Source organism: Gymnodraco acuticeps, unplaced genomic scaffold, assembly GCF_902827175.1.
Source record: "Gymnodraco acuticeps unplaced genomic scaffold, fGymAcu1.1, whole genome shotgun sequence".
Taxonomy (NCBI): Eukaryota; Metazoa; Chordata; class Actinopteri; order Perciformes; family Bathydraconidae; genus Gymnodraco; species Gymnodraco acuticeps.
The window spans coordinates 1375265-1399009 of NW_022990276.1; the positions used below are offsets into that span (position 1 = coordinate 1375265).

Consider the following 23745-nt stretch of genomic DNA (forward strand, 5'->3'; position numbering starts at 1 on the left):
TCGGGTCAATGCGACTGATTTCGATAGAGCAGGTCACATATAATTGTCTTTATGTCCTACCCTTGTATGCTTGATGCATCCAACAGCCTCCTGTAGTCCTCTATCTGGGTCTCCAGCCTGCTGTTTACCTCCAGCAGCGCCTGATGCTCTTCAGCCTGCTGAGCTGCAAACTGCAGCTCTGAGTCCAGGTCTCTGCACAGGACGTAGGCTTTCTGCTGCAGGTCCACCAGCTGCAGGCCGAAGGACTCTGTCTGCTGCAGACTGGAAGCCTCCAACACCATGTTCTACACAGGCAGACACATACGGTCAGTGGTGGAATGTAGTGAAGTACATTTATTCAAGTACTGAGTCTAATGGCGCTTTTCCACGGCATGTTTTTTTTTGCTTTTCCACTAGGAGTAGTTCCGGCTCAGGGCTATTCTTCAACTTTTTTCTGGCCCTCCAAAATCGAGGTTCTTACCGGGCCAACAACCCGGCTGAATATGCTCTTCTAGTGACGTAAACACTCTCGATTGCTGAATGGTAAGAGAGAATCGCTGGCAAGGGGGCTACAACTACAACAAAATGAACATATTTTACCTCGATTTAATTGTAATACACGTTTCAAAATGATGCCGAAGTAACAACATACTGATACCGGTCTGCAGACAGACGGCAGGCGAAAAACCTTTTAAAATGCGTGTTTTCTGAATGGAGATCGGATCGAAAAGGCTAAGCTAACGTTGTATATGCTCGGTCCACACTCACAACAACGGCCTATACCGACATAAATAAACCAGCGACTGTATTCACCATGACACAGGCAGTCTGTGGTTTGTACTTGTTTAACTTTTGTCTAGTTTCTGAACAGATATGAGGAGCTGTGAGCTCTGAGTGCTAACAGCTAACGGCTGATGTTTTGTTTTGTGGTTCGCTTTGAAGATGACGTCACGGCAGTTTTACGCAGTGTCGCTCCACCCGTCGAACAGCCGATCACCCCCCCTACACTGCGTTACTATAGTTACTACCCCTGTTACTAAACTATAATGGAAATGCAGCATAAAGTGAGCCTGGCTACCAAGTCCTGCAGTGGAAAAGCGCCATAAGTGTAGTTTTGGGGTAGGCTACTTTATACTTTTTCTCCACTAGATTTTTAGGAAGTAACATGTCCCCCACCATTATACAAGATGTTTCTGGACTAATATTACTGCTGCAATATGTTGCATTTTAATGCTGTTTATGTTTTAAACTTCTTTATATACTGTAAGCCAGTTTAGTCTGCAGCAATGCAACGTTTATAAGATCATCACATGTGTGTGGCTTTGTCCTGTTGACAACCACATATCTAACATAACACATGCATTCTAATGACTATATCCTAATCACAGTCAGTCTCTGTCTCTCATCAACTCAATTTCTACACAGTCAATACCAATGTTTTAACTTCAAGTGTCTCTAACCAGATCCTGCAGCTGTGTGAGCTCCTCCTCCAGACCTCCTGCTGTTCTCCACAGCTCCTCAACCTCAGCCTGCACAACCTCTGACCCTGCTCGAGGGTCAAAGGTCACCGCTGGAGAGCTCAGCAAAGACATCTGAACACAAAAAACCTAACATTAATAACCCTTTGTAATAACCATTGTTAATGCCATTGTTAATGAGTACTTATTTCATTTTTGAACAATAAATAACTATAAGCTCAAGTTTTTTTTAACTATCAAGTTAGTATTTATTACAAATGTTATTATAAAATGTTCCCAAAACTCCACTAAGTTTAGAACTGTGATAGAACATTAGAGCTCCAAAAAATTGCAGACAGAAAAATATATATACTTTTTATACTATTTTGATCAATCAATTAATCATTAAAGAAATGTTTGCAAACATTTCAGAACTTGTTGTTTTCAGCTTTTGCAAAATAGAGAATGTTTAATAATTTTCGGACATTGTATAAGGCAACAATTTAAGCTACTTAAAAAAGTGTATATAAATTCATAATAAAATGAATATGCAACCTCTTCTTCTTTGGGTTTAAGCTGGTTGGGCCGGTGCTGCAGATGTTGATGTACCTGGGTGTTGTAGCACTGCTTCTGGTGGAGCAGCGTCTCACCGGCACTCCTCAGGTGCTCCAGCTGCTGGATCAGATCTGATGACCCCGTCGTCTGTATCTCCACAGCAACACCCCCTGACGCCTGGGCGAGGAGACCCCGCTTGTCCTGGACAGGTAGACAGGAAACAGCACGTAAACTTTCATGTGAATAATCTATCACATACCTGTCTCTGATATATTATAAACAAACGTTATGTTGTATTCTGATTAAAACTTTGTATAAATATAGGCACTCGTAAATAAATAATGCATTATAGTATTATTATATTGCATTTCAATGTTACAATGCATCACTATCTTCCTGTTAGCATCACTTTCTTTTTACAATGCCTTATTTCCTTTTCAATTTCCATTGTATTCTTTTAAAATATAATAACAATCTAAATAGGATGCATTACATTATTATATTTTTAGGTTGGTAATGCTTCACTATCTCATAATTATGCATTTAAATAATGTAATAATGCAATCCTGTCAAAATGTACAAGACGGTTTCTACTATGCATTATTTATTACTTTTATAATGCATATTTTTCTTTGTATTACTCATCATGTTATTTTAATAATTATATAATAAGTATCATTATATGATTATAAGTCTTTAACAGTCATTTTTATTTAAAGTAAAGTAAAATATATATAATTATTCCTAAAAAGTCAGTGAATTAAGCCATTAAGTTTTACATTTCTGACCTCATAATGAAATACTTTATCATGTGTTATAATGGTTCTAAAACATTATGAATGTTTATGAGTGCTTATAACCATAATTAAACAAATCTATTATCCAATTGTAATCCATTAAAAGTATGTTTCTAATGCATTATAGATATTCTCTTCTGATTCTGATCAGACATGGGCATCATAGAAAGTCCTACTTTGATTTTAATTGTGGTACATGCTGTGGTACACTGTTTCCACAACCCATGTTAACTTGTCACTTGAACTTATTCCACACTTTATAACTTAGATCAGTGCTTCTCAAACTTTTTTCAGTAATGTACCCCCTTTGAAACATTTTCTCAGCCAAGTACCCCCTGACCGATCCCGAACATTTGTGATCGAAAAAGCCTATATAAATAATTACAATATAGTGATGTTCCCTCAGTGTGTGATGTATTAACTCCTTCGTGGTATGCATTACAACAAACTAAGGATATTTTCATTTTATGCATGAAAAAAAATAACATAACACTTTTATAAAAAAGATTTTTCCAAGGAGTTTTTCAATTTAAGTCATATGTTATTGTGAAAAACTATAAAATACAATACACACATTTGACATGTTTATATGAGGACCCCCTTGGTGGTTATAGGAATGTTTTATATAAAATTGTGTTTTCTATTTAACTTATTTAACTTAGATTATTTTTTTAATTAACCTTTTATTTTATTTTATTTTTTTATAAATCTCACGTACCCCCTGCAGTACCCCAACGTACCCCCAGGGGTTCGCGTACCCCCATTTGAGAATCACTGACTTAGATGATGAACAAATATGTAAATATACTCTTATTTGTATTCATCTCCTATTTTCATAGTCTTTTATTATTATTATCATTATTTCCTTGATTTTATGTTATTTATTATTTATTTTAGATTTTATTGATCTGTGTGAATCTTTGCTGTACTGTTTTTTTCACGCTTACCCTGAAAGCTGCTTTGTACAACTGAATCTTCCCTCGGGGATTAATAAAGGTTCATCTTATCTTATCTTATCTTATATAATATATGGTGTTGTTACCTTATGGTGTAATATATGGTGTTGTTACCTGATAGTGTAATATATGGTGTTGTTACCTGATAGTGTAATATATGGTGTTGTTACCTGATAGTGTAATATATGGTGTTGTTACCTGATAGTGTAATATATGGTGTTGTTACCTGATGGTGTAATATATGGTGTTGTTACCTGATAGTGTAATATATGGTGTTGTTACCTGATAGTGTAATATATGGTGTTGTTACCTGATAGTGTAATATATGGTGTTGTTACCTGATAGTGTAATATATGGTGTTGTTACCTGATAGTGTAATATATGGTGTTGTTACCTGATAGTGTAATATATGGTGTTGTTACCTGATAGTGTAATATATGGTGTTGTTACCTGATGGTGTAATATATGGTGTTGTTACCTGATGGTGTAATATATGGTGTTGTTACCTGATGGTGTAATATATGGTGTTGTTACCTGCTGGTGTTGTCTCTGCAGCTCCGTCAGTCGCTCTGTGAGGTCTCTCCACAGGTTGTGGAGCTCTGGCAGAGTGGGCAGCAGCCCCTCCTGCAGCAGCCTCATGTCACCGAGCTCCGCCTCCACACTACCACGATGCACACGCTCCTTGTCACACCTGTTCACACAGCAGGGCATGATGGGAAATCTCTTTATGAGCATGTGTTGAAAGTTTGTGAATTACTGTTGAAACCTGAATCACTTTAATTTTGGATCAATCAGAATCAAGAAAACTGTATTTATCCTGGATTGAAATTGTGTTTTGTGATCAGAGGATGAAATATTTTAGAAATATTGATATGAAGAAAAACAATAAGCACATTGTACTAACATATATAACAACAATACATATTTTAAAATGTGTGTATTACAGTATATACAATAATATAAACATTAATATATGAATGGATATTAATAATTATATTATCAATGCTGTGTTTCTGAGATATGAATGAAGACTATTTTATTTTATTTGTCTTCTTACAAATTAAAAATGTTATGCTGAGATATAGTTTAAGTATTTGCACTCTTTAAACTCAATAACCTGTGGAACCTGTGATCTACAACAGCATGCTCTTAGTTTGATTTTGTTGTTATGTTCAGTAGGGCTACAACTAACGCATATTTTAATCATGGATTGATCTGTAGATTATTCTCTAGATTATTGGCGGTGTGTAAAATGTCAGAAAAAGTGAAAAAAGTCCAAGATTTACAAGTAAGAGAAAGGCAGCAAATCACCATATTGAAAAAGCTGAGAACAGCCTTTAAAGAATGAAAATAACTTTATTGATTTATTGATTAATCATTGCACCTTTAGTGTAAATTGGATGTACCTGGCGCTGAATTTGAAGATGGTGAGCTCTGCACCGAGCAGCTGCAGCTTCACCTCAGCCTGGGCCGAGAGACAATCACTGATCTGAGAGAGAGAGAGCCAGAGTGATCAACTATATATTATTTCACATAAAACGTTACATTACATTTCATTTAGCTGAGGCTTTTATCCAAAGCAACGCGCTATACTACTACTATCTTGCTAACTGCAATCAACTATAAAGAAAATAAATGAAGAACATCATGCAACCTGCAAGAATATTGTCTGTTTTGTGTAATAACAATCGTTTGGGAAAAACACATTGTTGCTCTAGGACAGGGGTTCTCAAAGTTTTGATGAGTGAGGGCTAATTTAGGTACCCAATATTGGATTGAGGGCCGCCCAAGAAAAAACGGAACACAAAATAATTCCAAAACAAATCCTTTCTTTATTGTACTAACCAATTACCGCAACTCGCGAGATGCCTAGTTGCCATGCAACCAGTAGTCTAGCAAACTTTCCACAAGCTGTCATTCATAATTTAGGAATGACAACCCAGGGGGCGCAGTTTTACCATTCTTAAATTCCATTCTAATTCTTACTAGATACGAACCATGGAGGATTAAAATATAACGCATGCATTTCAGCGTGTCACATTAACTATCGCGGGCCACCAGAAACATTTCCGAGGGCCGCCATTGGCCCGCGGGCCGCACTTTGAGAACCCCTGCTCTAGGAGGAGATTCAGGTGATAAGGTGGGCGGGGGTTACCTTGGTTGGTGATTGGCTAATGGTTACATAATAATAATCACAAAGTGGCCAAAATCTGATCAGCTCATTTTCAGACAGAAAGAGAGATAATATTTTTTCTGAAACTTTTCTAATGTCTTTACACAGAAGGGACACTTAATCATGTATAACAGACATGAACATTTGGATTTTGCATAATAGGTGACCTTTAAAGAGTTGTTTTCACTGCAAGGCTCTGCGCCCAACCTAGCAGTAAGCAAAGAGCAAATTGCACATCATGTGAAGGCAGCTTAAGAACTCACAGGTCATTTTAGAAGTTTTTTTTCATGACTTTGGAATTTGGGACTGTTATTAGAAATGATGCTCCCATGCTTAGTCAAATAAACAAAAAGCAGGGTTTGCTTTGACTTGGGACTTATTAGACTGGAGATGGTCTACTTGGATGTCTTGACTTGTGACTTTTTTGTCATGATTTGGATCTATTTTGGAACTCGCTATCTTGACTAAGGACATTTTGGTCTTAAGTTCAACGTTTTTTTAGCTTGGGACCTGATTTTGGTTTATTGTTACTGATTTGGGGCCTGCAAAGGTCAGGTTAGAATGAGTTTGGGAATATGGGAAATCATTTTGGACTGTGTTTATTTGGGACTTGCTGTCTGGACTTTCAGACGTATTGCTCTCGACTCAAGTGTTTTTAGATTTGTTGGAAATAAATACTAGTTATAATAATAATTTGAGACTTTCTTTCTTGACTTGCTTTTCATGATTTGGGACTTATTTGGAACTCGCTGACTTGATTTGTTGGTCTTAATTTGCGATGTTTATGTGTTGCTTGGGACCTGATTTGGGGAATTGTTCCTGATTTTGGACATGACTTTCTGACTTGTTGGTATTGACTTGAGGACATACTAGATTGAATTGGGACTTTAAAGCCAATTCATGATACTGAGCATCGCCTTGACTCTGTCCTCTGTTGGCGAAAACTAGAACTGTCACAGTCTGCTCCCTCACTCACCTATTTTCTGCATTAGCATTTCTTAGTCACCTGGTAGTCACACCCTGTTTCTCTCTCTCACTCTGTTACACCCATCAGCTCCATTAGTATTTCGGCCCACTTCACTCTCACCTCAGTGCCAGATCGTACTTCGCAGCATGCCAGTCTTTCCCGCATTTCCTTCCAGATTGCTCTCCCGGTTTCGACCTCGTCTGCCTCTGACCAGCCTGCCTCGCCTGTTTCCTGACCCTGCCTGTCCCTGGATTATTTTGCCTTGTCTGCTCCCTGACCCTGCCTGTACCTGCATCTCCCGTCTTGCTTACTCCTGGAACCTTCGCCTGTCCCCGACCAGCCCTTTGCCTACTGCCTTCCAGTTTGTCCCCGACCAGCCCTTTGCCTATAATCAAGCTGGTTACCGACTATTCCTGGTTTCCCGTGTTTTGCATTTTGGTTCTCAGCTCGTTTGTGACAAGAACTATAGTTACAGTAGAATTAAAGTCAGCGTGCGTGGTGACTGGTGACTTACAGACATCAGATTTGAAGAAGTTTGTCTTATTAATAAGGGGATTAATACGTGAAGTGGATAATTAATACATATAATAATAATAATAATAATAATAGATTTAATTTGTTAGCGCTTTTACAGGTGCTCAAAGACGCTTTACAGATATAGTGAAGATAAAATAAAATAAAGGAACAACAAATAAATATAAAGTTAAAGTCAAATAATACAAAAACAATCACACATTAAAAGCCAGATTGAAGAGGTGAGTTTTTGTAAGTTCTTTGAAGGTGGTGAGGTCAGTGCAGTCTCTGATGGGTTGTGGGAGTGAGTTCCAGAGGGAGGGGGCAGCGACGGAGAAGGCTCTGTCCCCCCAGGTCCGGTGATTGATGCGGGTGGGGATGGATAGGAGGTTGGCTTCTGATGAGCAGAGGCAGAGGGAAGGGGTGTGGTGGTGCAGCAGGACTGTGAGGTAGGGGGGGGGGGGGCTGATTGTTGAGGGCTTTGTGAGTAATCAGGAGGACTTTGAAGTTGATTATTTGACGGACGGGGAGCCAGTGGAGGTTCTGGAGGACGGGAGTGATGTGGTCTCGGGAGCGGGTGTGGGTGAGGAGGCGGGCAGCAGAGTTCTGGATATGTTGGAGTTTATTGAGGAGGTTGGATGGTATGCCGTAGAGGATGCTATTGCAGTAGTCGAGTCGTGAAGTGATGAATGTATGAATCAGGGTTTCAGCAGCAGAGGAGGAGAGTGATGGGCGGAGACGGGCAATGTTTTTGAGGTGGAAAAAGGCGGTCCTGGTGATGTGATTGATGTGGTGGTTGAATTTGAGCTGACTGTCGAAGATGACTCCGAGGTTGCGGATGTGAGGGGGGGGAGATAGAGTGTGGCTGTCAATGGTGAAGTTGAAATTCTGGATGTCTTTGATACGGGATGGGGGGCCGATGATGATGATGTCTGATATGTTCAATTGTTGCTTGAAAAAGGATAACCGCTATTCGTGGTTTATTTGCTACCAAAGTTATAAAACTGTGGTAAATATGGGTCAAGATGATCAAAAAAAGTTGATGAAGGTGACTTTTATTTATGATGGGAAAGTTACTAGAATATATAAGTGATGAATACTGCCTCAGGCTTGTGGAGGGCACTATCCAATGAAACACTTCTCACACTCACCCCACCTATTCAGGATGTTCTTTGATAAATGATCAGATCATGTTGAAGTTCAAGTTTAATCTCTGACTTTTGAATCGTGACATTTTATAGTCAGACTCGTCTCAACCTGTCTAACCTTTAAGCAGAAGCAACATTTCCTGAAGAGTCGGCGCCGGAGGAAGATGCTAAACCTACATTCCCCTGCAAGCTGCAACAGGCCCGACTTTGGCATTTACTTCATTCAAACAGATTTTTACTTGGCATTTACTGATTGTAATTTGTTTCAATTTATTTTGAGTGGCTTTTGAATGGACTATATTAGGTCCTTATTTTATCTTTCTTTAGTCTTTATCTGTTTTTTTGTTTTTTTTACTTTGGCTTTTTTTGGCATTCATCTGGTTTTTATTTGACCTTTCTTCTTGCCTGTAATCAGTCTATATTTTTCTTTTATCTGGTCATTCTCTCATCGTTCTATGTACTTTATTTAGCCTTTTACTTGAATTGAAGTTGCTTTTATTTGGTCGTTATTTGCCTTTTTTTATCTGATCAATATTATATTTATATCTGGCCTATATTTAGCCTTAACTTGTCTTTATTTGGCCTTCATCTAGTTGTTGTCTTGTTATTTTATTTGATTCCATATTATTATTTTAAAAATATTTTACCATATTTTCTTTACTTTTTTCTTATTTTTTTACTTACTTTACTTTTTATTGTATTGTCAGTAAATCAACATCATTATTATTATTATTATCATCATCATTATTATTATTAACATTATTATTTATTTTGTATTTCGTTGTTTTGGGTTTCTTATGGTAGTTAATTGATTAGATCAGATTGCTGTAATTGTTATTTAATTGGATCATTAGTGTTTCTCTGTGTCACCTGTCCCTGCAGCAGGGACACTGCCTTCAGGTGTCCGTCCAGCTGTCTCAGTTCTTGGGGACACTTCCTGTCCAGCTCCTCCTGGATTTGACACTCCAGCCTCTGATTGGCCACCTCCAGACTCTGGACCTGCATCCACCAATCGGAGGTGAAAAGCAATGTTATGTAATATTTAAAAAACAAATCGAAGTTGTTATTCATCACTCTACATACAGTACAAATATCACAGCCCTGTGGAATCCAATGAAGGACAAAAATTAAGTTGCAGAATGGAAAGATTTTTTTGATTTAATTTACATATGTGTACTTCAGCTAATAACCTATTAGGCCTACACAGTTCTTCACAGGAAACTTCAAGCTTAAATTCAAAAGGAAAAAATATCGTGGAGAAATATTATTAATCCCCCATCATTTCTAAAATGTAAACACCCAAATAAATAGGGCATAACCTGTGTTGCTGTGAGCCAAGCTCCAACATTCGGTGCTCAGTCAAAGAAGAAGTCTGTTGAGAAATTGCTAATTGTATTTTATCCTTCCCCTTTAAAACAATAATTTAAAAAAACACTTATAAATCCTAATGGTTATAGTGGCGTTATTGCTGCTGCGAGATACATTGGAGAGAAGAGTGGGAAGGTTTTGGAATATTTCCACCTGAAGCATCAAAGAATAAAAAGTTGATGCACATATATGTAGAAATAATCATACAACTTAGATCAGTACAAAGCTCCATAGCTGCAGTTAAATAGTAGTGTTTCTGTGCTGCAGCTGAAGCATCTTAGGAGACATTTTGTTTTATGTTCATTTCATGCGTCTCCTACCTGCTGCAGGTACGAGGCCAGCCTCCTGTTGAGCTGCTGCATGCTGAGCCTCTCTGTGGACAAACAGAAGCTCAGGCTGTTGTCCGGCGCCCCGGCTGCAGGAACCGTGCTGTAATGCACCAAGACTCCAGGTCCATGATGAACACGGTAAGCCACCCCTGCATTGGATGCTCTGCCTGCACAGAGAACCTGTGACATCTCACCACTCACTTGTGTTCACTTCTGAATATCACATTTAAACTAATCTGTCCTCCCTGCACCTTTAAAGTGTCTTTCTCTGCACAAATACAGGTTTAAAGGTTGGTTTCTGCCTCGTGCTAATGCTGCACATCTAAATCTCTTCTTTCAGCAGCTGTCTAGACTCCAGTCTTTGCGTGTGAAGTGTTTCTTTCACAGGTATGTCAGGTCTTGATGGAGCTCAGATTTAATCATCCTAACCTTTAAATCATGACATTTAGAACCAGTTCCACACAATGCAGCCCTTCCCGTTATTAGCGTATTGTAAAGCTTGTGAGAAAACAACATTCAGGTTTTCACTTGTCCAGCAGATGTTCTGAATCACTGTGTTCTGTAACCGGAGTGCCAAAGGACACCTGGCAGATCAACCCAATCTCACATCTAAACGTGTAATAACTACGTTGGTCCACAAATTGGGACGTAGTATTTCTACAAAAACGCCACTGAAATTGTAAGATCCCTACGTTTTTTGTCACCATTCATTTCCAATGGCTGGCGTCTATGTCGCGTGATCTTCACATTTCTCTCTGCATACAAAAAAAAACATGGCCGACCTTCGTTGTATTCTCGGTGTAAAATGCCTATTTTAAGGTTAGTTTGGCCATTAAAATGCGGTTTGATATCATTTGATGTGAGAAATATGAGTTGTTATTTCAGATGATGTGTGCAGTGGATGTACATGATCTTTAGTTTGCTAGTTATTACGAAGGTTACTTCAGAAAATTGTGTACATACAATGTGTTCATTGTCACCAAGGTGGTTGCTAGGGACACTGCTATCGATATTATTTCTGTTATGTTGTGTAACTGTTTAATGGTGTTATCTTTATTGCTACCCCCTTCCCCGTCAATTTATAGTGTTGGTCCACAGCGCAAACGTATTAGTTTAACAAAATCTGCATCTACAATTGTGGCATAGATATGTTATTTTCCCCTGTGCAATTCTCCAACCCAGTCTCACATCTCACATCACATCGTCATAAACAAATACCGGAAACAGACGTAGGCAAGATCCTCAGCTCGGTGATTGGATGGTTTAGCCGCAATGCACGTTGGGAGATGGTGTTTATTTTAAAAATAAGTCTCAGTCTTATTGTGGAATTGTAACACTAACATCAGTTAATGCACACACATCTATTAGGGAATATTATTTTATGCTGAATAGCAATTATGTTTATTTTGTTGTTATATTAAAGACAGAGAAACACAGATTGTGTCAATGTTATCATTTTATATTTGGAATGTTGTTGTGTTATGTAAAATAAATGTGAAGTACCTCTTTTAAACATGGAATCTTTTTTCTATTCAACAAAGAAACACTTCTAACTAAAAACTGCTTCTTAAGCTGTCCATGTTTCACTTTACAAACAAACAATATATACAGTAACAAATAGGATGCATGATTTATTTAAGTGTCATTTTATTGAATTATTGAATATTTTGTGAAGCACTTTGTAAAGTGGGTTTGAAAAGTTGCTACAGTACAAATACAACATGTATTATTAATTTTTTTTTAACAATAAACCATAATGTCTACTTTCAATACTTTAAGTAGGCCTACATCTGGCAGATAATATTTTCAGAATATGTTTATATTGTTGTCTTATTCCTTTTTGTTACACTAAATTCGTATATGGACAATAGAGCTGCAATAATTAGTTGACACTAATCTAATGATTCTTGCATGTTAAATGACTAACACAAACCTTCAAAAATGGTAATGTGCATGTGTCAGGAAGGCTCCCAAAGCAATCTGAGGGGCCTATCCTATTTTTGTAATTAAATAATAATGTGCTAATCCATTGCTTTGAGTTGTCATCTCTCAGAAAACATCCCTATCAGGTGTTAACCCGATAACTAGGACAGCTCAAGGACAAGGGTCACAGAGAGAGGGTCACATTCTTCGGGTGCAGAGAGCACCGAGCCACCTGCAAGGAAGCACGAGGTCGTTCGAGATGAGAGGATCTTTCTCTTCACCTTTCTGATAAGAGGGGGTTCTTCTCTTCACCTGTCTGCTCGGTGGGCTCAGGCAGACAACCCTGCAGGACGACCTAGGGCTTCAGAGGCTTCTATAATACAAGTTTCCGTGTTTCTTGGAGCAGTTTGATGTCTTCCTAACCTCTCCTATCACGGTGGGGACACCTGGATGCATCACTAGGAATACGCAGTTGCACTGCTCTCAACAGATAGCAGAAGGAATGCAGGCAGATGAGCTTCCGTTTCACTGGGTGGATCAACTAGACTCACTGAATGAGCCACATAAAAACAGAGCAATTGGGGGGTTAAAATATGGTGCTCTGATGAAGAAGAGTTTGAGTCAATCAGCCCCTCAGTGCTAATCTACAGTATGAGGATACCTTTACACACCAGACACTCAGGCCCATTCCCAAACCGCCCCCTACACCCTACCCCTCCGTTTGCGCGTTCACACGGAGGGTCCACCATATTGAGGGCTGTTCCAAACCAACGAGTGTGGAGAGGTGTGGAGGGGGAGTGAAAGATGTTTGGAGTTTTATTTGAGTTATTAATTTACATTTTTTGTCTAAGAGATGCTGATATGAAACCATTGTTACATACAGTTACGGCATTTCCTGTTTCTGCCGGAGAGGGGGGGGCCGTCCCAAAGCTTGCTGCTGTATTTACTCCCTCCATCTGACAAGAAGGAGCCTCGTTGAGCTGCGAGTGTGGCTACAGACGGAGTTCACTCCGTCACGGAGGGGTAGGGTCGAGGGAGTGGTTTGGGATTGGGCATACATGTCATAAAGGGAGGAGGAGAACAAGTCAGGAGGACATGTTTTTCCAGCTCTTGTACAAAGATGAACTTTGAATTTAATGACCAGATGTTTACAGATGTACAATTAATGATTGTTTTTATATTTCCAATGACCAGACATGTGTTAAATAGTGGTGATTAATATATTTTTGTCAGGTACTTCCGGTCTGAGTTGTAGAGGGTCTATGCCAGGCATCCTCAAAGTCCGGACTCCGGTCCGGATCCGGACCGAACCACAACTGTCTCTGGACTCTGAGCAAATTATACTTTTCATATGTATAATCTGTATTATCTGTGTTATCTGCGAGACATCGCCACAACGCAAATGATCCGCTATGTCCATAGACTGCAAACAGCGCTCTGCATGTCCTGTTCCACTGTCTGTGTGTGTCTGTCAACGCATTGGTCCAATCACATTCAGCATCCAGTCAGCGTTTTTTCTCCCCAAACAATCTGCGAATCAGAGGCACAGTAGGGCGGGTCTTCGCGGAATGTGGGTGGGAAAAATGTGTGTCTCGTCTCTTTCAACCTGTCTGAATCAGAGCGAGAGTTTAAAAAAAAAAAATTCAGAGCGAGAACTAACAGCTCATCTAGTGCCATCTGTACTGTAGTTAGTAGCCTAGTTTCACCTACCGGGGTGGCAACTGACACCCTAAAAATAGGCCTTGCCACCCCAGCTGCCACCCCAGTTGGCAGCTTTGTTTTGAAAGAAAAGTTGTGGCTCATCGGACATTTATGAGAGAAAATCTCTAATGTCCGAGTGCAAGTGAATGCAGCACAAGATGCACGTCATGTAACCCCTCCCCCGGTCCTGGCGCGAGCGTGGACATATGATTGGCGGCGAATTCATTTGAACGGGACGGCGCAAAACGAGAAGCATTCGGACCCAAGCACTGAAGGAATGAGGTATTTGCGGTCTACACTGACAGAGAAGAGACTGTCAGTTTGGCTGTACTCAGCATTGAATCAAAACGCACTGAAGCTGTTGATCTTAATACGTTTGTGAGGCGTTTTGCTGAACAAAATGGTAATCGCCGCATTCAGCTGTAATAGACATGTCAACTTGATGCTCTGCTCACGGATGAGCATACAAAACTATTAAGATGATGACCTTACGTGTGTAAATATATTTTGTTCTTTTCTTCTTTTTCTTATGTCCCCAAAAAACTGTTTTAAGTCCTGAGAAAGTCAAATCAGACGGTGTGTAAAACTACACTGCCCAGCCAAAAAAAAGTAACCACTTTGATTGAACTAGGCCAGTAGGTAAGGACTTTCCACTGGATAATAACTGAAGTATAAAAGAATGCATGACTGAAGTGATGGAGACCATGTTGAAGGCAAACAAAAAGAGGAAATAACAGGTAAAATCAAGCAAATCCCCCTCTCAGATTCCACAGCAACCAGAAGAACAGAAATACTGGCTGGTGATTTGATTAATCAGCTTTGTGATGGAATAAAAAATGCACAGTGCATTTCCTTAGCTGTGGGTGAGTCCACTGACACCACTGACAATGCTCAGTTGCTGGTGTTTGTGAGTTTTTATGATGAGGCAAAGGGGGAGTTTGTTGAAGATGTGTTGGGCCTGACGAACCTCAGTGGACACAGAAGGGGGGGAAGACATTTATAAAGCAATAATGGGAACGCTGAATGAAAGAGGGTGCAGCTGCCTTTATTTTTGCAACCTCGTGTTAAGAATCTTGTTGCAATTGTTTAAAAGTTTGAATGACCGTAATAAACGGACCTTTGTCTTATTGAAACATTTATTTTGGACCTTTAAGATTTGTATTTGAGTACCCCTGGTCTATGCTATGGCAATGTCTGACTTTGATTGGGACTGAGATATTTAAAAAACTGTTTGATTGGTTGCTATAAACTTAAAATGTGACAATCTTCTGATTAATCTTCTGGCCCTACTGTGTGGTTGAATGGTCAAATATCTAAACTTAAATGTGACGAATGATACAATGACATCACTGATCTATTGACTTTGTCTCTAGTGCTATCAACTACCAGTTTAAGATTGAAATGAAAAATTGCCACAACCTTCGGTTGAAATGTTATTCTGACATATTTTCTGTTACCACTGTTCTTCTACTGAATTAATGGACTCAAATTCCCTCTCAATACCTTTTCAATACAACATTCTTAGTACAAATAAACATTAAAAAAAAACACAGAAGACAAAAACAAAAAAGGCCATTAGAAAAGAGCTGAATCTTAAACAAGAAATTAAAGATTTGTCGAACCTTAGCTGAAACATTCAGACATTTATTTATTCATTCATACTGGTCCTTACATCCTTTAAAAAAAAACTTCAATTAGGGTTGATACCAGCCGCTCTGACATATTTAAAATTCACAAATGGAAATGTTTCTCTGTTGTAGTCGACTGATCCACCACTCGATGTCACTGTTGTTATTTTGCATTAGTTGTAAGGTTGCATAGTTCTCAACTTACCATAATGCTTTGTTAAGATAAAGGTTAGTTTATTTATATAGCACATTTCAGACACGAAGGCGATTCAAAGTGCTTTACAAAAACTGAAATAAATTGTAAAACAAAATAAATCGAGCAAAAAGACAATTCATAAAAGAGATAGAAATTAGTTAAACAGAGAAATTGTAAATACACATAATGCTGTAAGGAGTGCTGAAGTGATTTGAATGAACCCAGGTTTGGGGCGGACCTCAGATTCTCAGGACACGTCGTAGTTTCCAGAAATTGTGTTGTCTGTTTTTACAATGGCGTTAGCTATTTTAGCAGTTAGCCTCTCAACTCAACTTCATAAACAAACAATGCTTATCATTGATGAGGTAAAAAAGTGAAAACGTCATTTTCTGCAACAATGTTTTCGTTAGAGTGGACTTAACACCAGATATTAAACTAAACATGAACACACTTATCTATCTAACTAGTTTCACCACGTCGTTTAGTTTACATTAAAGGTCCCGTATTTGACTGTTTTTCATCAACATATCATAGGTCTCAGATATATCCCGAACATGTCTGAAGTGTTTGGTTCCAAACACCAAACAGATCATTGTAGCATCCCATAATCCCCTCTGTTTCAGCCCTGTTTCAAAAGCGCTGATTCTGTGTCTGTGACTTTAGATGAAAATAAGGAGCCCCTCCCCACGCCCCTCTGAGAGACATTTGGTTAGAAAGAACTCAATGGAGCTCTAGGAGGAGATTCAGGTGATAAGGTGGGGGGGTGGGGTTACATTGGTTGCTGATTGGCTAATGGTTACACAAGCCAACAAATCGTTACAACATCATAAAGTGGCCAAAATCTGATCAGCTCATTTTCAGACAGGTTTTTATAGAAATGGATCAAAAAGAGAGAGAATCTTTGTTCCTGAAACTTTCAGAGTCTCTTTACACAGAGGGGACACATGTTGATGTAGAAGAGACATGAAGAAGAGGGGACACATGTTGATGTAGAAAAAACATGAAGAAGAGGGGACACATGTTGATGTAGAAGAGACATGAAGAAGAGGGGACACATGTTGATGAAGAAGAGACATGAAGAAGAGGGGACACATGTTGATGTAGAAGAGACATGAAGAAGAGGGGACACATGTTGATGTAGAAGAGACATGAAGAAGAGGGGACACATGTTGATGTAGAAGAGACATGAAGAAGAGGGGACACATGTTGATGTAGAAGAGACATGAAGAAGAGGGGACACATGTTGATGTAGAAGAGACATGAAGAAGAGGGGACACATGTTGATGTAGAAGAGACATGAAGAAGAGGGGACACATGTTGATGTAGAAGAGACATGAAGAAGAGGGGACACATGTTGATGTAGAAGAGACATGAAGAAGAGGGGACAGATGTTGATGTAGAAGAGACATGAAGAAGAGGATTTTGCATAATAGCTGACCTTTAAAATGTGAAATTCATGGTATTACTGCACTATAAATGTAGTGTTTGCTGACACATTAGAAAAAGCATTTAAAATAATAATGTGATAACATTTCAGAGCCGCTTTGTCTTTATGTTGTGAAGCTCTTCTTCCTCTGAACGGCCTGTTGGACGAGAAGTGAAAAGAGGGAAGTGTCAAAGAGCTTTGATCAAGTGTATGTTAGAATGAGTGCTCTGATAATGTGGTTCTATAGTGGTTCCTTCAGATTAACTAAGTTAAATATTTCTACAGAAACCTTTGAACATATATAATATATCTTAAAACGTACCTTTAGCACAAAGAAGACGGCTGAGTCTATACACTCTCGTATATCGCTGAAGTGTTCACATACACAGCCTCTTCTAGTTCTAGGAGGAAAGAAAAGTGTTAATACATCTTATTTTGAATACATAATGTACAATTTGATCACATGATTACTAACCTTTAATATCAGATTGTGGTTCAGCTTTGTTGTTGTTTCTGATTGTGTTACTGCTTTGTTGTTGTTTTCTAAAAAGCAATGATAAAATACAGACATGCAAACAGATCCACTCAATTCAAACTGTTACTTTTGATTACACAGACTGCAGTTTAGATGTTTCAACTTACTTTGTGTTATAAACGTAGTACCCTCCACCGACAGCTCCAATGACGACTAAAACAGCGATTACTATTCCAGCGATGCAACCACCCGAACAGCCTGGTGGTGCTAAAATAAAACAGGAGATAAAACATGACTTTTACATCATTCTGTAAACGGGAACTGTCTCTTCATCTCATCATCCCTGTGGATAAAAGGCACAAATAAACACATACTGTAAGAGCAAACAAAAGCTCACAGGCACAGAGAATTTAAATAGATAAAATCATAAGCACTTCTACAGATTAGAACAACATGTTGATTGTTTGATTTGAGTTTAAGATTTTGAGAGATGTTCCTTAATTCTGATTATACAGGTGCCGGTTTTATAATAATGATAATGATTTGTTGGAGCCCGCTAAGATGTGTTCCTTCTGATTTGAATGTACTCTTACTACTATCTCGCTACCTGTATATGTTACGGTCAGTTCATGGACTGCTGATGATGTTCTCCCGGTTATATAATTCCTCGCTTCACAGGAGTAGTTCCCACTGTCAGAGAGTTCAGTGTTGTTTCTATAAATCACAGCAGAATTGATTATCGCCCCGGTGTTCGGCATCCAGGTGTAATTGGCAGTTGGTACAGATGCAACCCAGCAGGTTAATTTAAATGTGCCTCCCACATGTATCTGACTTTGACCTGTGATTTGAACTGTTTCTGGTCCGTCTGGAAAACAGATATTTGGAAGAATATAAAACGTGTTCAATAGTTCCTCAATAATCTGAACGTATCATTGTGAACAGTGGAGTTATAGTTTGTTACCTACAGTTAACTATCATGGAGTAGTTTGCTTCCTCGCTGCTGAGGGGGTTGCTGATAATACAGGAATAATCTCCTGTGTCGTCTTTACTCAGACTGCTAAAAGACAGCTCTCTGCTGTTGTTGGTGAGGGTCATGTTTACAGTCGGAGTCAGATCTAAGCCTCCCTTTCTCCACTCTCTGGTAAAGACAGAGCCAGCAGCGTCACAGATTAATCTGAAAGAGTTCCCCTCAATCGGCAGGTTTGATGGAGATGTGACAGAAGCGCCGGATACTTTCTCTGTTGGGCAACAGATCACGTGAAGATATAAAAGCAGGAACAAAAGAAGTTGATTTAATGCCTGAGTTAATAAATATAAAAGGAACAGTTCCTCTTTATAAAATGCAAACATTGTTCTACTTCCCCCTGAATATATACGTAACATGCTGAGTGTCTGACTGCCAACAGTCTTTTTTAAATGCATTGTTTTGGACAACCTATCGCTCAGAAATATCATCTATACTCTATAACTATACAATATTTATATATTGTATATATATATATATATATATATATATATATATATAACTATATTCTTAGGAAGATAGTTTGTCAGTTTCTACACTGACTGACAGAAACAGAAAACGTCTTCATTAATTGTAGGATTTATTTTACAACTGAATCAAAACAGTGGGAGTTAAAGGAATCAAACTTTTTCAGGTACTTTTCTTTCCATTTGTTCGAATGTAATGGATTCAAAGATTAAAGAAATAAAAACTATTTAAATGTATTTACCTGTTGTTATTAAAAATGTAGGAAACACATCCAGAACATATCAAGCATATGATCTTGCTAAAGTATGATTTATTGTACTTGTATCTATATTAGTCTCAAAATACACACAATAGTAGGAGTTTATTGCTTTAAGTTAAACAAAGGTTCCTTTTTTTAACTGATATGTTATAAGGAAAAGAGATTTGAGTAAACCTTTCTTATCACATCTGTATGCATTAAACCTTTCAATGCAAACTTACTCAGTACAGAGATGGATGAAGGCGTAGACGTCTCATATCTCAGAGTTTTCTCGTTGAAGGCCTGACAGCTGTAGCTTCCACTTTGATTCATCTGAACGTTCATCAGACTGAGCTCTGGTCCATCAGACAGCAGGTCTCCATTCAGAAACCACTTGAAAGCAGCAGAAGGTTTGGAGTCAGCTGAGCAGGACAGGCTGATGTCTGATCCTTCCTGATGGTGTTCTTTGGGCGGAGATATTGTCAAAATAGTATTTTCTGGGCCATCTGAATTTAGCAGCAAAAAGTTAGTATTCACAACTGCATTGTTATACATATACAAGGATATTTGTTGTATTATTTAATACTCAATGCGTGAATAAAACTAAACAAGGTTTATCTTTTTAGGTAAATATACTGAGCATGCAGGTGAGTAACTCACAGTAGATGGTGAGGGTTACTGGATCACTGGTTCCCTCACTGACAGGATTAGAAACACGACACCTGAATGGTCCCTGGTCGTAGCGCATCACATTAACTATAGTTAAAGTGGATCCTCCATCAGTGATCTGAACTCTGTCACTTCCTGTAACCTCAGAGCTGCTGTTCAGCCAGAGGAAAGAGAGAGGGGATCCAGAGGAGGAGCAGGACAGACTGACGGAGCTGTTGAACTCCACCAGCTCTGTGCTGCTGGAGGTTACCGTTACATTGGAGACTGGTGCTGTGGGTTACAAAACAAAAACAATGTTTAAAGCTGCAGGAGAATATAACACTGCAGTGGCTGGGAATAAACCTCATGATCAAGTTGAGATCATTCATATTCATGGCTGCATATTGCCAACAAATTGTTTTTACTTATTATCTTATGACAATGGTTCAAGGACCAAAACGTTTATTTGAAGGATTTTAGAAATGCCATGCACAAGAGAGGGGACTTTCATTTCAGTTTTTGTTAATGTTTTGTCAAACTGGCATTGATTTAATAATCTGTTTTTTCAGACTGTAATTTTTAATGTTAGTTCTTTATGATACACTTTCATTATGATGAAGTTCAATTTGGCTAATCTAGAAAGTATACAACTGAATTCATTGTCTGTTTGTACATATTTAGCATTTGTTGAAAACGAGACGTTAGATGTACACCAAATAAATCTTCAAACTCAAAGTAACAAATATGTAATATATTGTTGATCACAATTTATGGAAATACCATTAAAATGATCATATTGTTCATCAACTCAGTGGAGAAGTGACTCACAGTAGATGGTGAGGTTTACTGGATCACTGGTTCCCTCACTGACAGGATTAGAAACACGACACCTGAATGGTCCCTGGTCGTAGCGCGTCACATTAACTATAGTTAAAGTGAATCCTCCATCAGTGATCTGAACTCTGTCACTTCCTGTAACCTCAGAGCTGCTGTTCAGCCAGAGGAAAGAGAGAGAAGATCCAGAGGAGGAGCAGGACAGACTGACGGAGCTGAACTCCACCAGCTCTGTTGGTTCTGAAGTTACCACAACATTGGTAACTGGTGCTGTGGGTGGAAAACACAGGGGGTTTACTTCAAATGCGTTTTTTCTGGACCATCTATGTGGCATACGGGGAGTAAAGAAATGCATTAAAGTAATGCTGGCATCTTAAAGACAATGTTACGTGACCACTTAGCTCAGTGTGAAGCCTCATGATACCATCAACTTTAAAGCAATGTGCAGAATAACATGTATGCACATATGAGTTACTCACAGTAGATGGTGAGGGTTACTGGATCACTGGTTCCCTCACTGACAGGATTAGAAACACGACACCTGAATGGTCCCTGGTCGTAGCGGGTCACATTAATTATAGTTAGAGTGGATCCTCCATCAGTGATCTGAACTCTGTCACTTCCTGTAACCTCAGAGCTGCTGTTCAGCCAGAGGAAAGAGAGAGAGGATCCAGAGGAGGAGCAGGACAGACTGACAGAGCTGAACTCCACCAGCTCTGTGCTGCTGGAGGTTACCGTTACATTGGAGACTGGCTCTGTGGGTTAAAAAAACAAAACATTTTATAAAGTTACTGTATAAGATAAATACTGAAATGGCTGGGAGTGAGTCTCATGTTTAAGATGAGATATTGATTATTAATGGCTCCACAGTGAAAGTTTATACACGTTCATTCCACCGAAAATATGAACATTTTCTATATTTTTATTAGATGATGGTGCAAAGAAGAAAAAGCCTTATATCATTGTTTACTTAATCAATCGCTACGCAAAATCTTCATTCAGCAGAGAAAGATACGCAACATGTAAGAATTGTGTCTTACCTTCAACATTCAGTCTTGTGATCTCTGTAAAATTAGTAAAATGGTAACTTTTCTTACCGTATACGTCCAGTCTTGTGATCCCTGGCTGTGGTCGTTCTCCTGGTGGTACAATGGTAACTGAGTATTCTCCACTGTCAGTTAGAGCCAGGTTCCTGAGCTCCAGAGATCCAGTAGACAAGAAGAAGGTGATCCTGTCTTCATACCCTGGTGCAGGGAAGTTGTTAACATTCCAAGTAAATATATCTTTAGCACCAAATTTCCAGTTCACTGATAGAAAAGTTGTTCCTGGAGTCAGTGTTGTGGTGAACATCACTTTCCCTCCCACAGCTGCGTTCAGACGGTCTGGCAGCACACCAGCTCCTTCAGTTAAACCTGGAGAGAGACAGACAGAGGGACCCACTTTAGAAATCATTCAAAACACAATACAGCTGCAGACAAGATCATATCGGTTCTCTCTAACGAATTCAAATCCAGGTCCTCTTGGTACAACAAACCTAATGACTGTTTTCAATGTTCTGTTATAGTTTTAAAATATTTCTTAAACTGCAAACATTAATAAAACATCTGAATTAAGTTAAGCTGATCTTCAAATGACTAACCAGGTTTCACAGCAGGTTTGGGTTCTAAACCCGTTATAGACATTAGATTTAAACAACAGGGACACTTCTGTCAACTGAGAGAGAAACTGACTGACCAATGATTGATGGTTAAACTTTGATGACCTAACACTTTTAGCTGCTGAAGAGTATTACACGGTAAGAGCTCACCGGAGAGGACTCCCAGGATGATGAAGTGTATCACAGCTACTTCCATTTTGTTCTGTAATATCATCAAATCATAGAAAAGAGATCACACTCCTTCATCTTGCCTTTCAGATTAAAGAATGCTGATTTCAATATATGAAGGTAAAACAAGGAAGTAGTGTGTAGGCGGGGTTTTCCCATTGTAATGCCTCTGTAAGGTTATTTACCTATACTGTTGATCCTTTACAGAGTAAGCAACAAGCATCTTTTCAAAGGTCCTTTATAATGAATTAGTATGATGTCCAAATAACACCATGGTGCTGTTGAATCAAACCAAATGTGTCAAACATCTAAACTGTTAGCATGTTGCCATGAAAAGGGTCAAATTAGACAATTTCTTCACTGATCTATTGCGCAACCTGCAGGTCTATCTTTTCATTTATCCTGTCTAATGTTTTATGCCACAAAATTAAATTGAAATGTATTGTTTAGATTATTCAAAATTTGTTACCACTTTTTTACTTTATAATTTCACAGACTCAATATCCTCCTATACAGAATTCTTAAATGCAAATAAACATAAAAAGCAAGCAGACAAATCTAACATATGTATGTATTTATTTGCGCAGATGTGTGCTTAACATCCTGTTTTTCTTTCTTTAATTTAATCAGATTTTTTTTTCATCTGGAAAAAAGGGATTTCTTTATTTATTTGAATTGTGAGAAAGAATTCAGAATTCTGGCTTTAAAGTCAGAATTCTGAGAAATAAAAAGTAGTTTTTTTAAATATTAGACGGTAAAGCTTTTTGTGTTTTTACAGCATGAATGTTTAAAACCAAGGCTCTTATTTTGTATGGCCGGAATACTACATGAAATGGAAATATTATACATGCCCTGTGAATGTATTATAATGATCTTTAAATGGGAACAATATTCATGTAGTTTGCCATAACTGTCATGTGGAATTGCTGTTATATCATTTCAAGTTTTCTTTGCAGCAAAATTGATAGATCTATATACATATAACTTAGTTTCTTTCATGCATATTATTATTGATAAACAAATATGCCGTAAGTGGTTATGTACAAAGTGTTGCCTAAAGTAAATATAGGCATAGTAAAAACAGTATGTAAATCAGCTGTTGTCTGATTATTAATAC

At 38.5% G+C, this 23745-nt stretch overlaps 3 protein-coding genes across 6 annotated transcripts in view; 1 reads left to right on the top strand and 2 right to left on the bottom strand.

Moving 5' to 3' along the window:
* Positions 1 to 23745, top strand: part of LOC117549564 (carcinoembryonic antigen-related cell adhesion molecule 5-like) — a 58959-nt gene that overhangs the window by 20340 nt on the left and 14874 nt on the right. The window lies entirely within an intron of this gene.
* Positions 57 to 10431, bottom strand: LOC117549595 (keratin, type I cytoskeletal 50 kDa-like). Its single transcript, XM_034221623.1, has 7 exons — positions 10234 to 10431; positions 9416 to 9544; positions 5151 to 5233; positions 4279 to 4435; positions 2046 to 2192; positions 1440 to 1571; positions 57 to 284 (listed from the first exon to the last, which is right to left on the bottom strand). The coding sequence occupies exons 1-7, from the start codon at positions 10429 to 10431 to the stop codon at positions 57 to 59; spliced, it is 1074 nt and encodes a 357-aa protein (XP_034077514.1).
* Positions 17001 to 22718, bottom strand: LOC117549566 (carcinoembryonic antigen-related cell adhesion molecule 1-like). 4 transcript variants are annotated; one of them, XM_034221584.1, is made up of 11 exons: positions 22611 to 22718; positions 21901 to 22215; positions 21283 to 21558; positions 20798 to 21073; positions 19982 to 20260; positions 19564 to 19827; positions 18557 to 18829; positions 17759 to 17858; positions 17592 to 17659; positions 17439 to 17517; positions 17001 to 17273 (listed from the first exon to the last, which is right to left on the bottom strand). In XM_034221584.1, the coding sequence occupies exons 1-10, from the start codon at positions 22672 to 22674 to the stop codon at positions 17465 to 17467; spliced, it is 1968 nt and encodes a 655-aa protein (XP_034077475.1). In that variant the 5' UTR covers positions 22675 to 22718; the 3' UTR covers positions 17001 to 17273; positions 17439 to 17464. The 4 variants fall into 4 exon arrangements, 3 of the variants coding, with proteins under 3 accessions (XP_034077475.1, XP_034077476.1, XP_034077477.1); XR_004569501.1 differs by having other exon boundaries at positions 17026 to 17273; positions 18553 to 18829; XM_034221585.1 differs by lacking the exon at positions 18557 to 18829.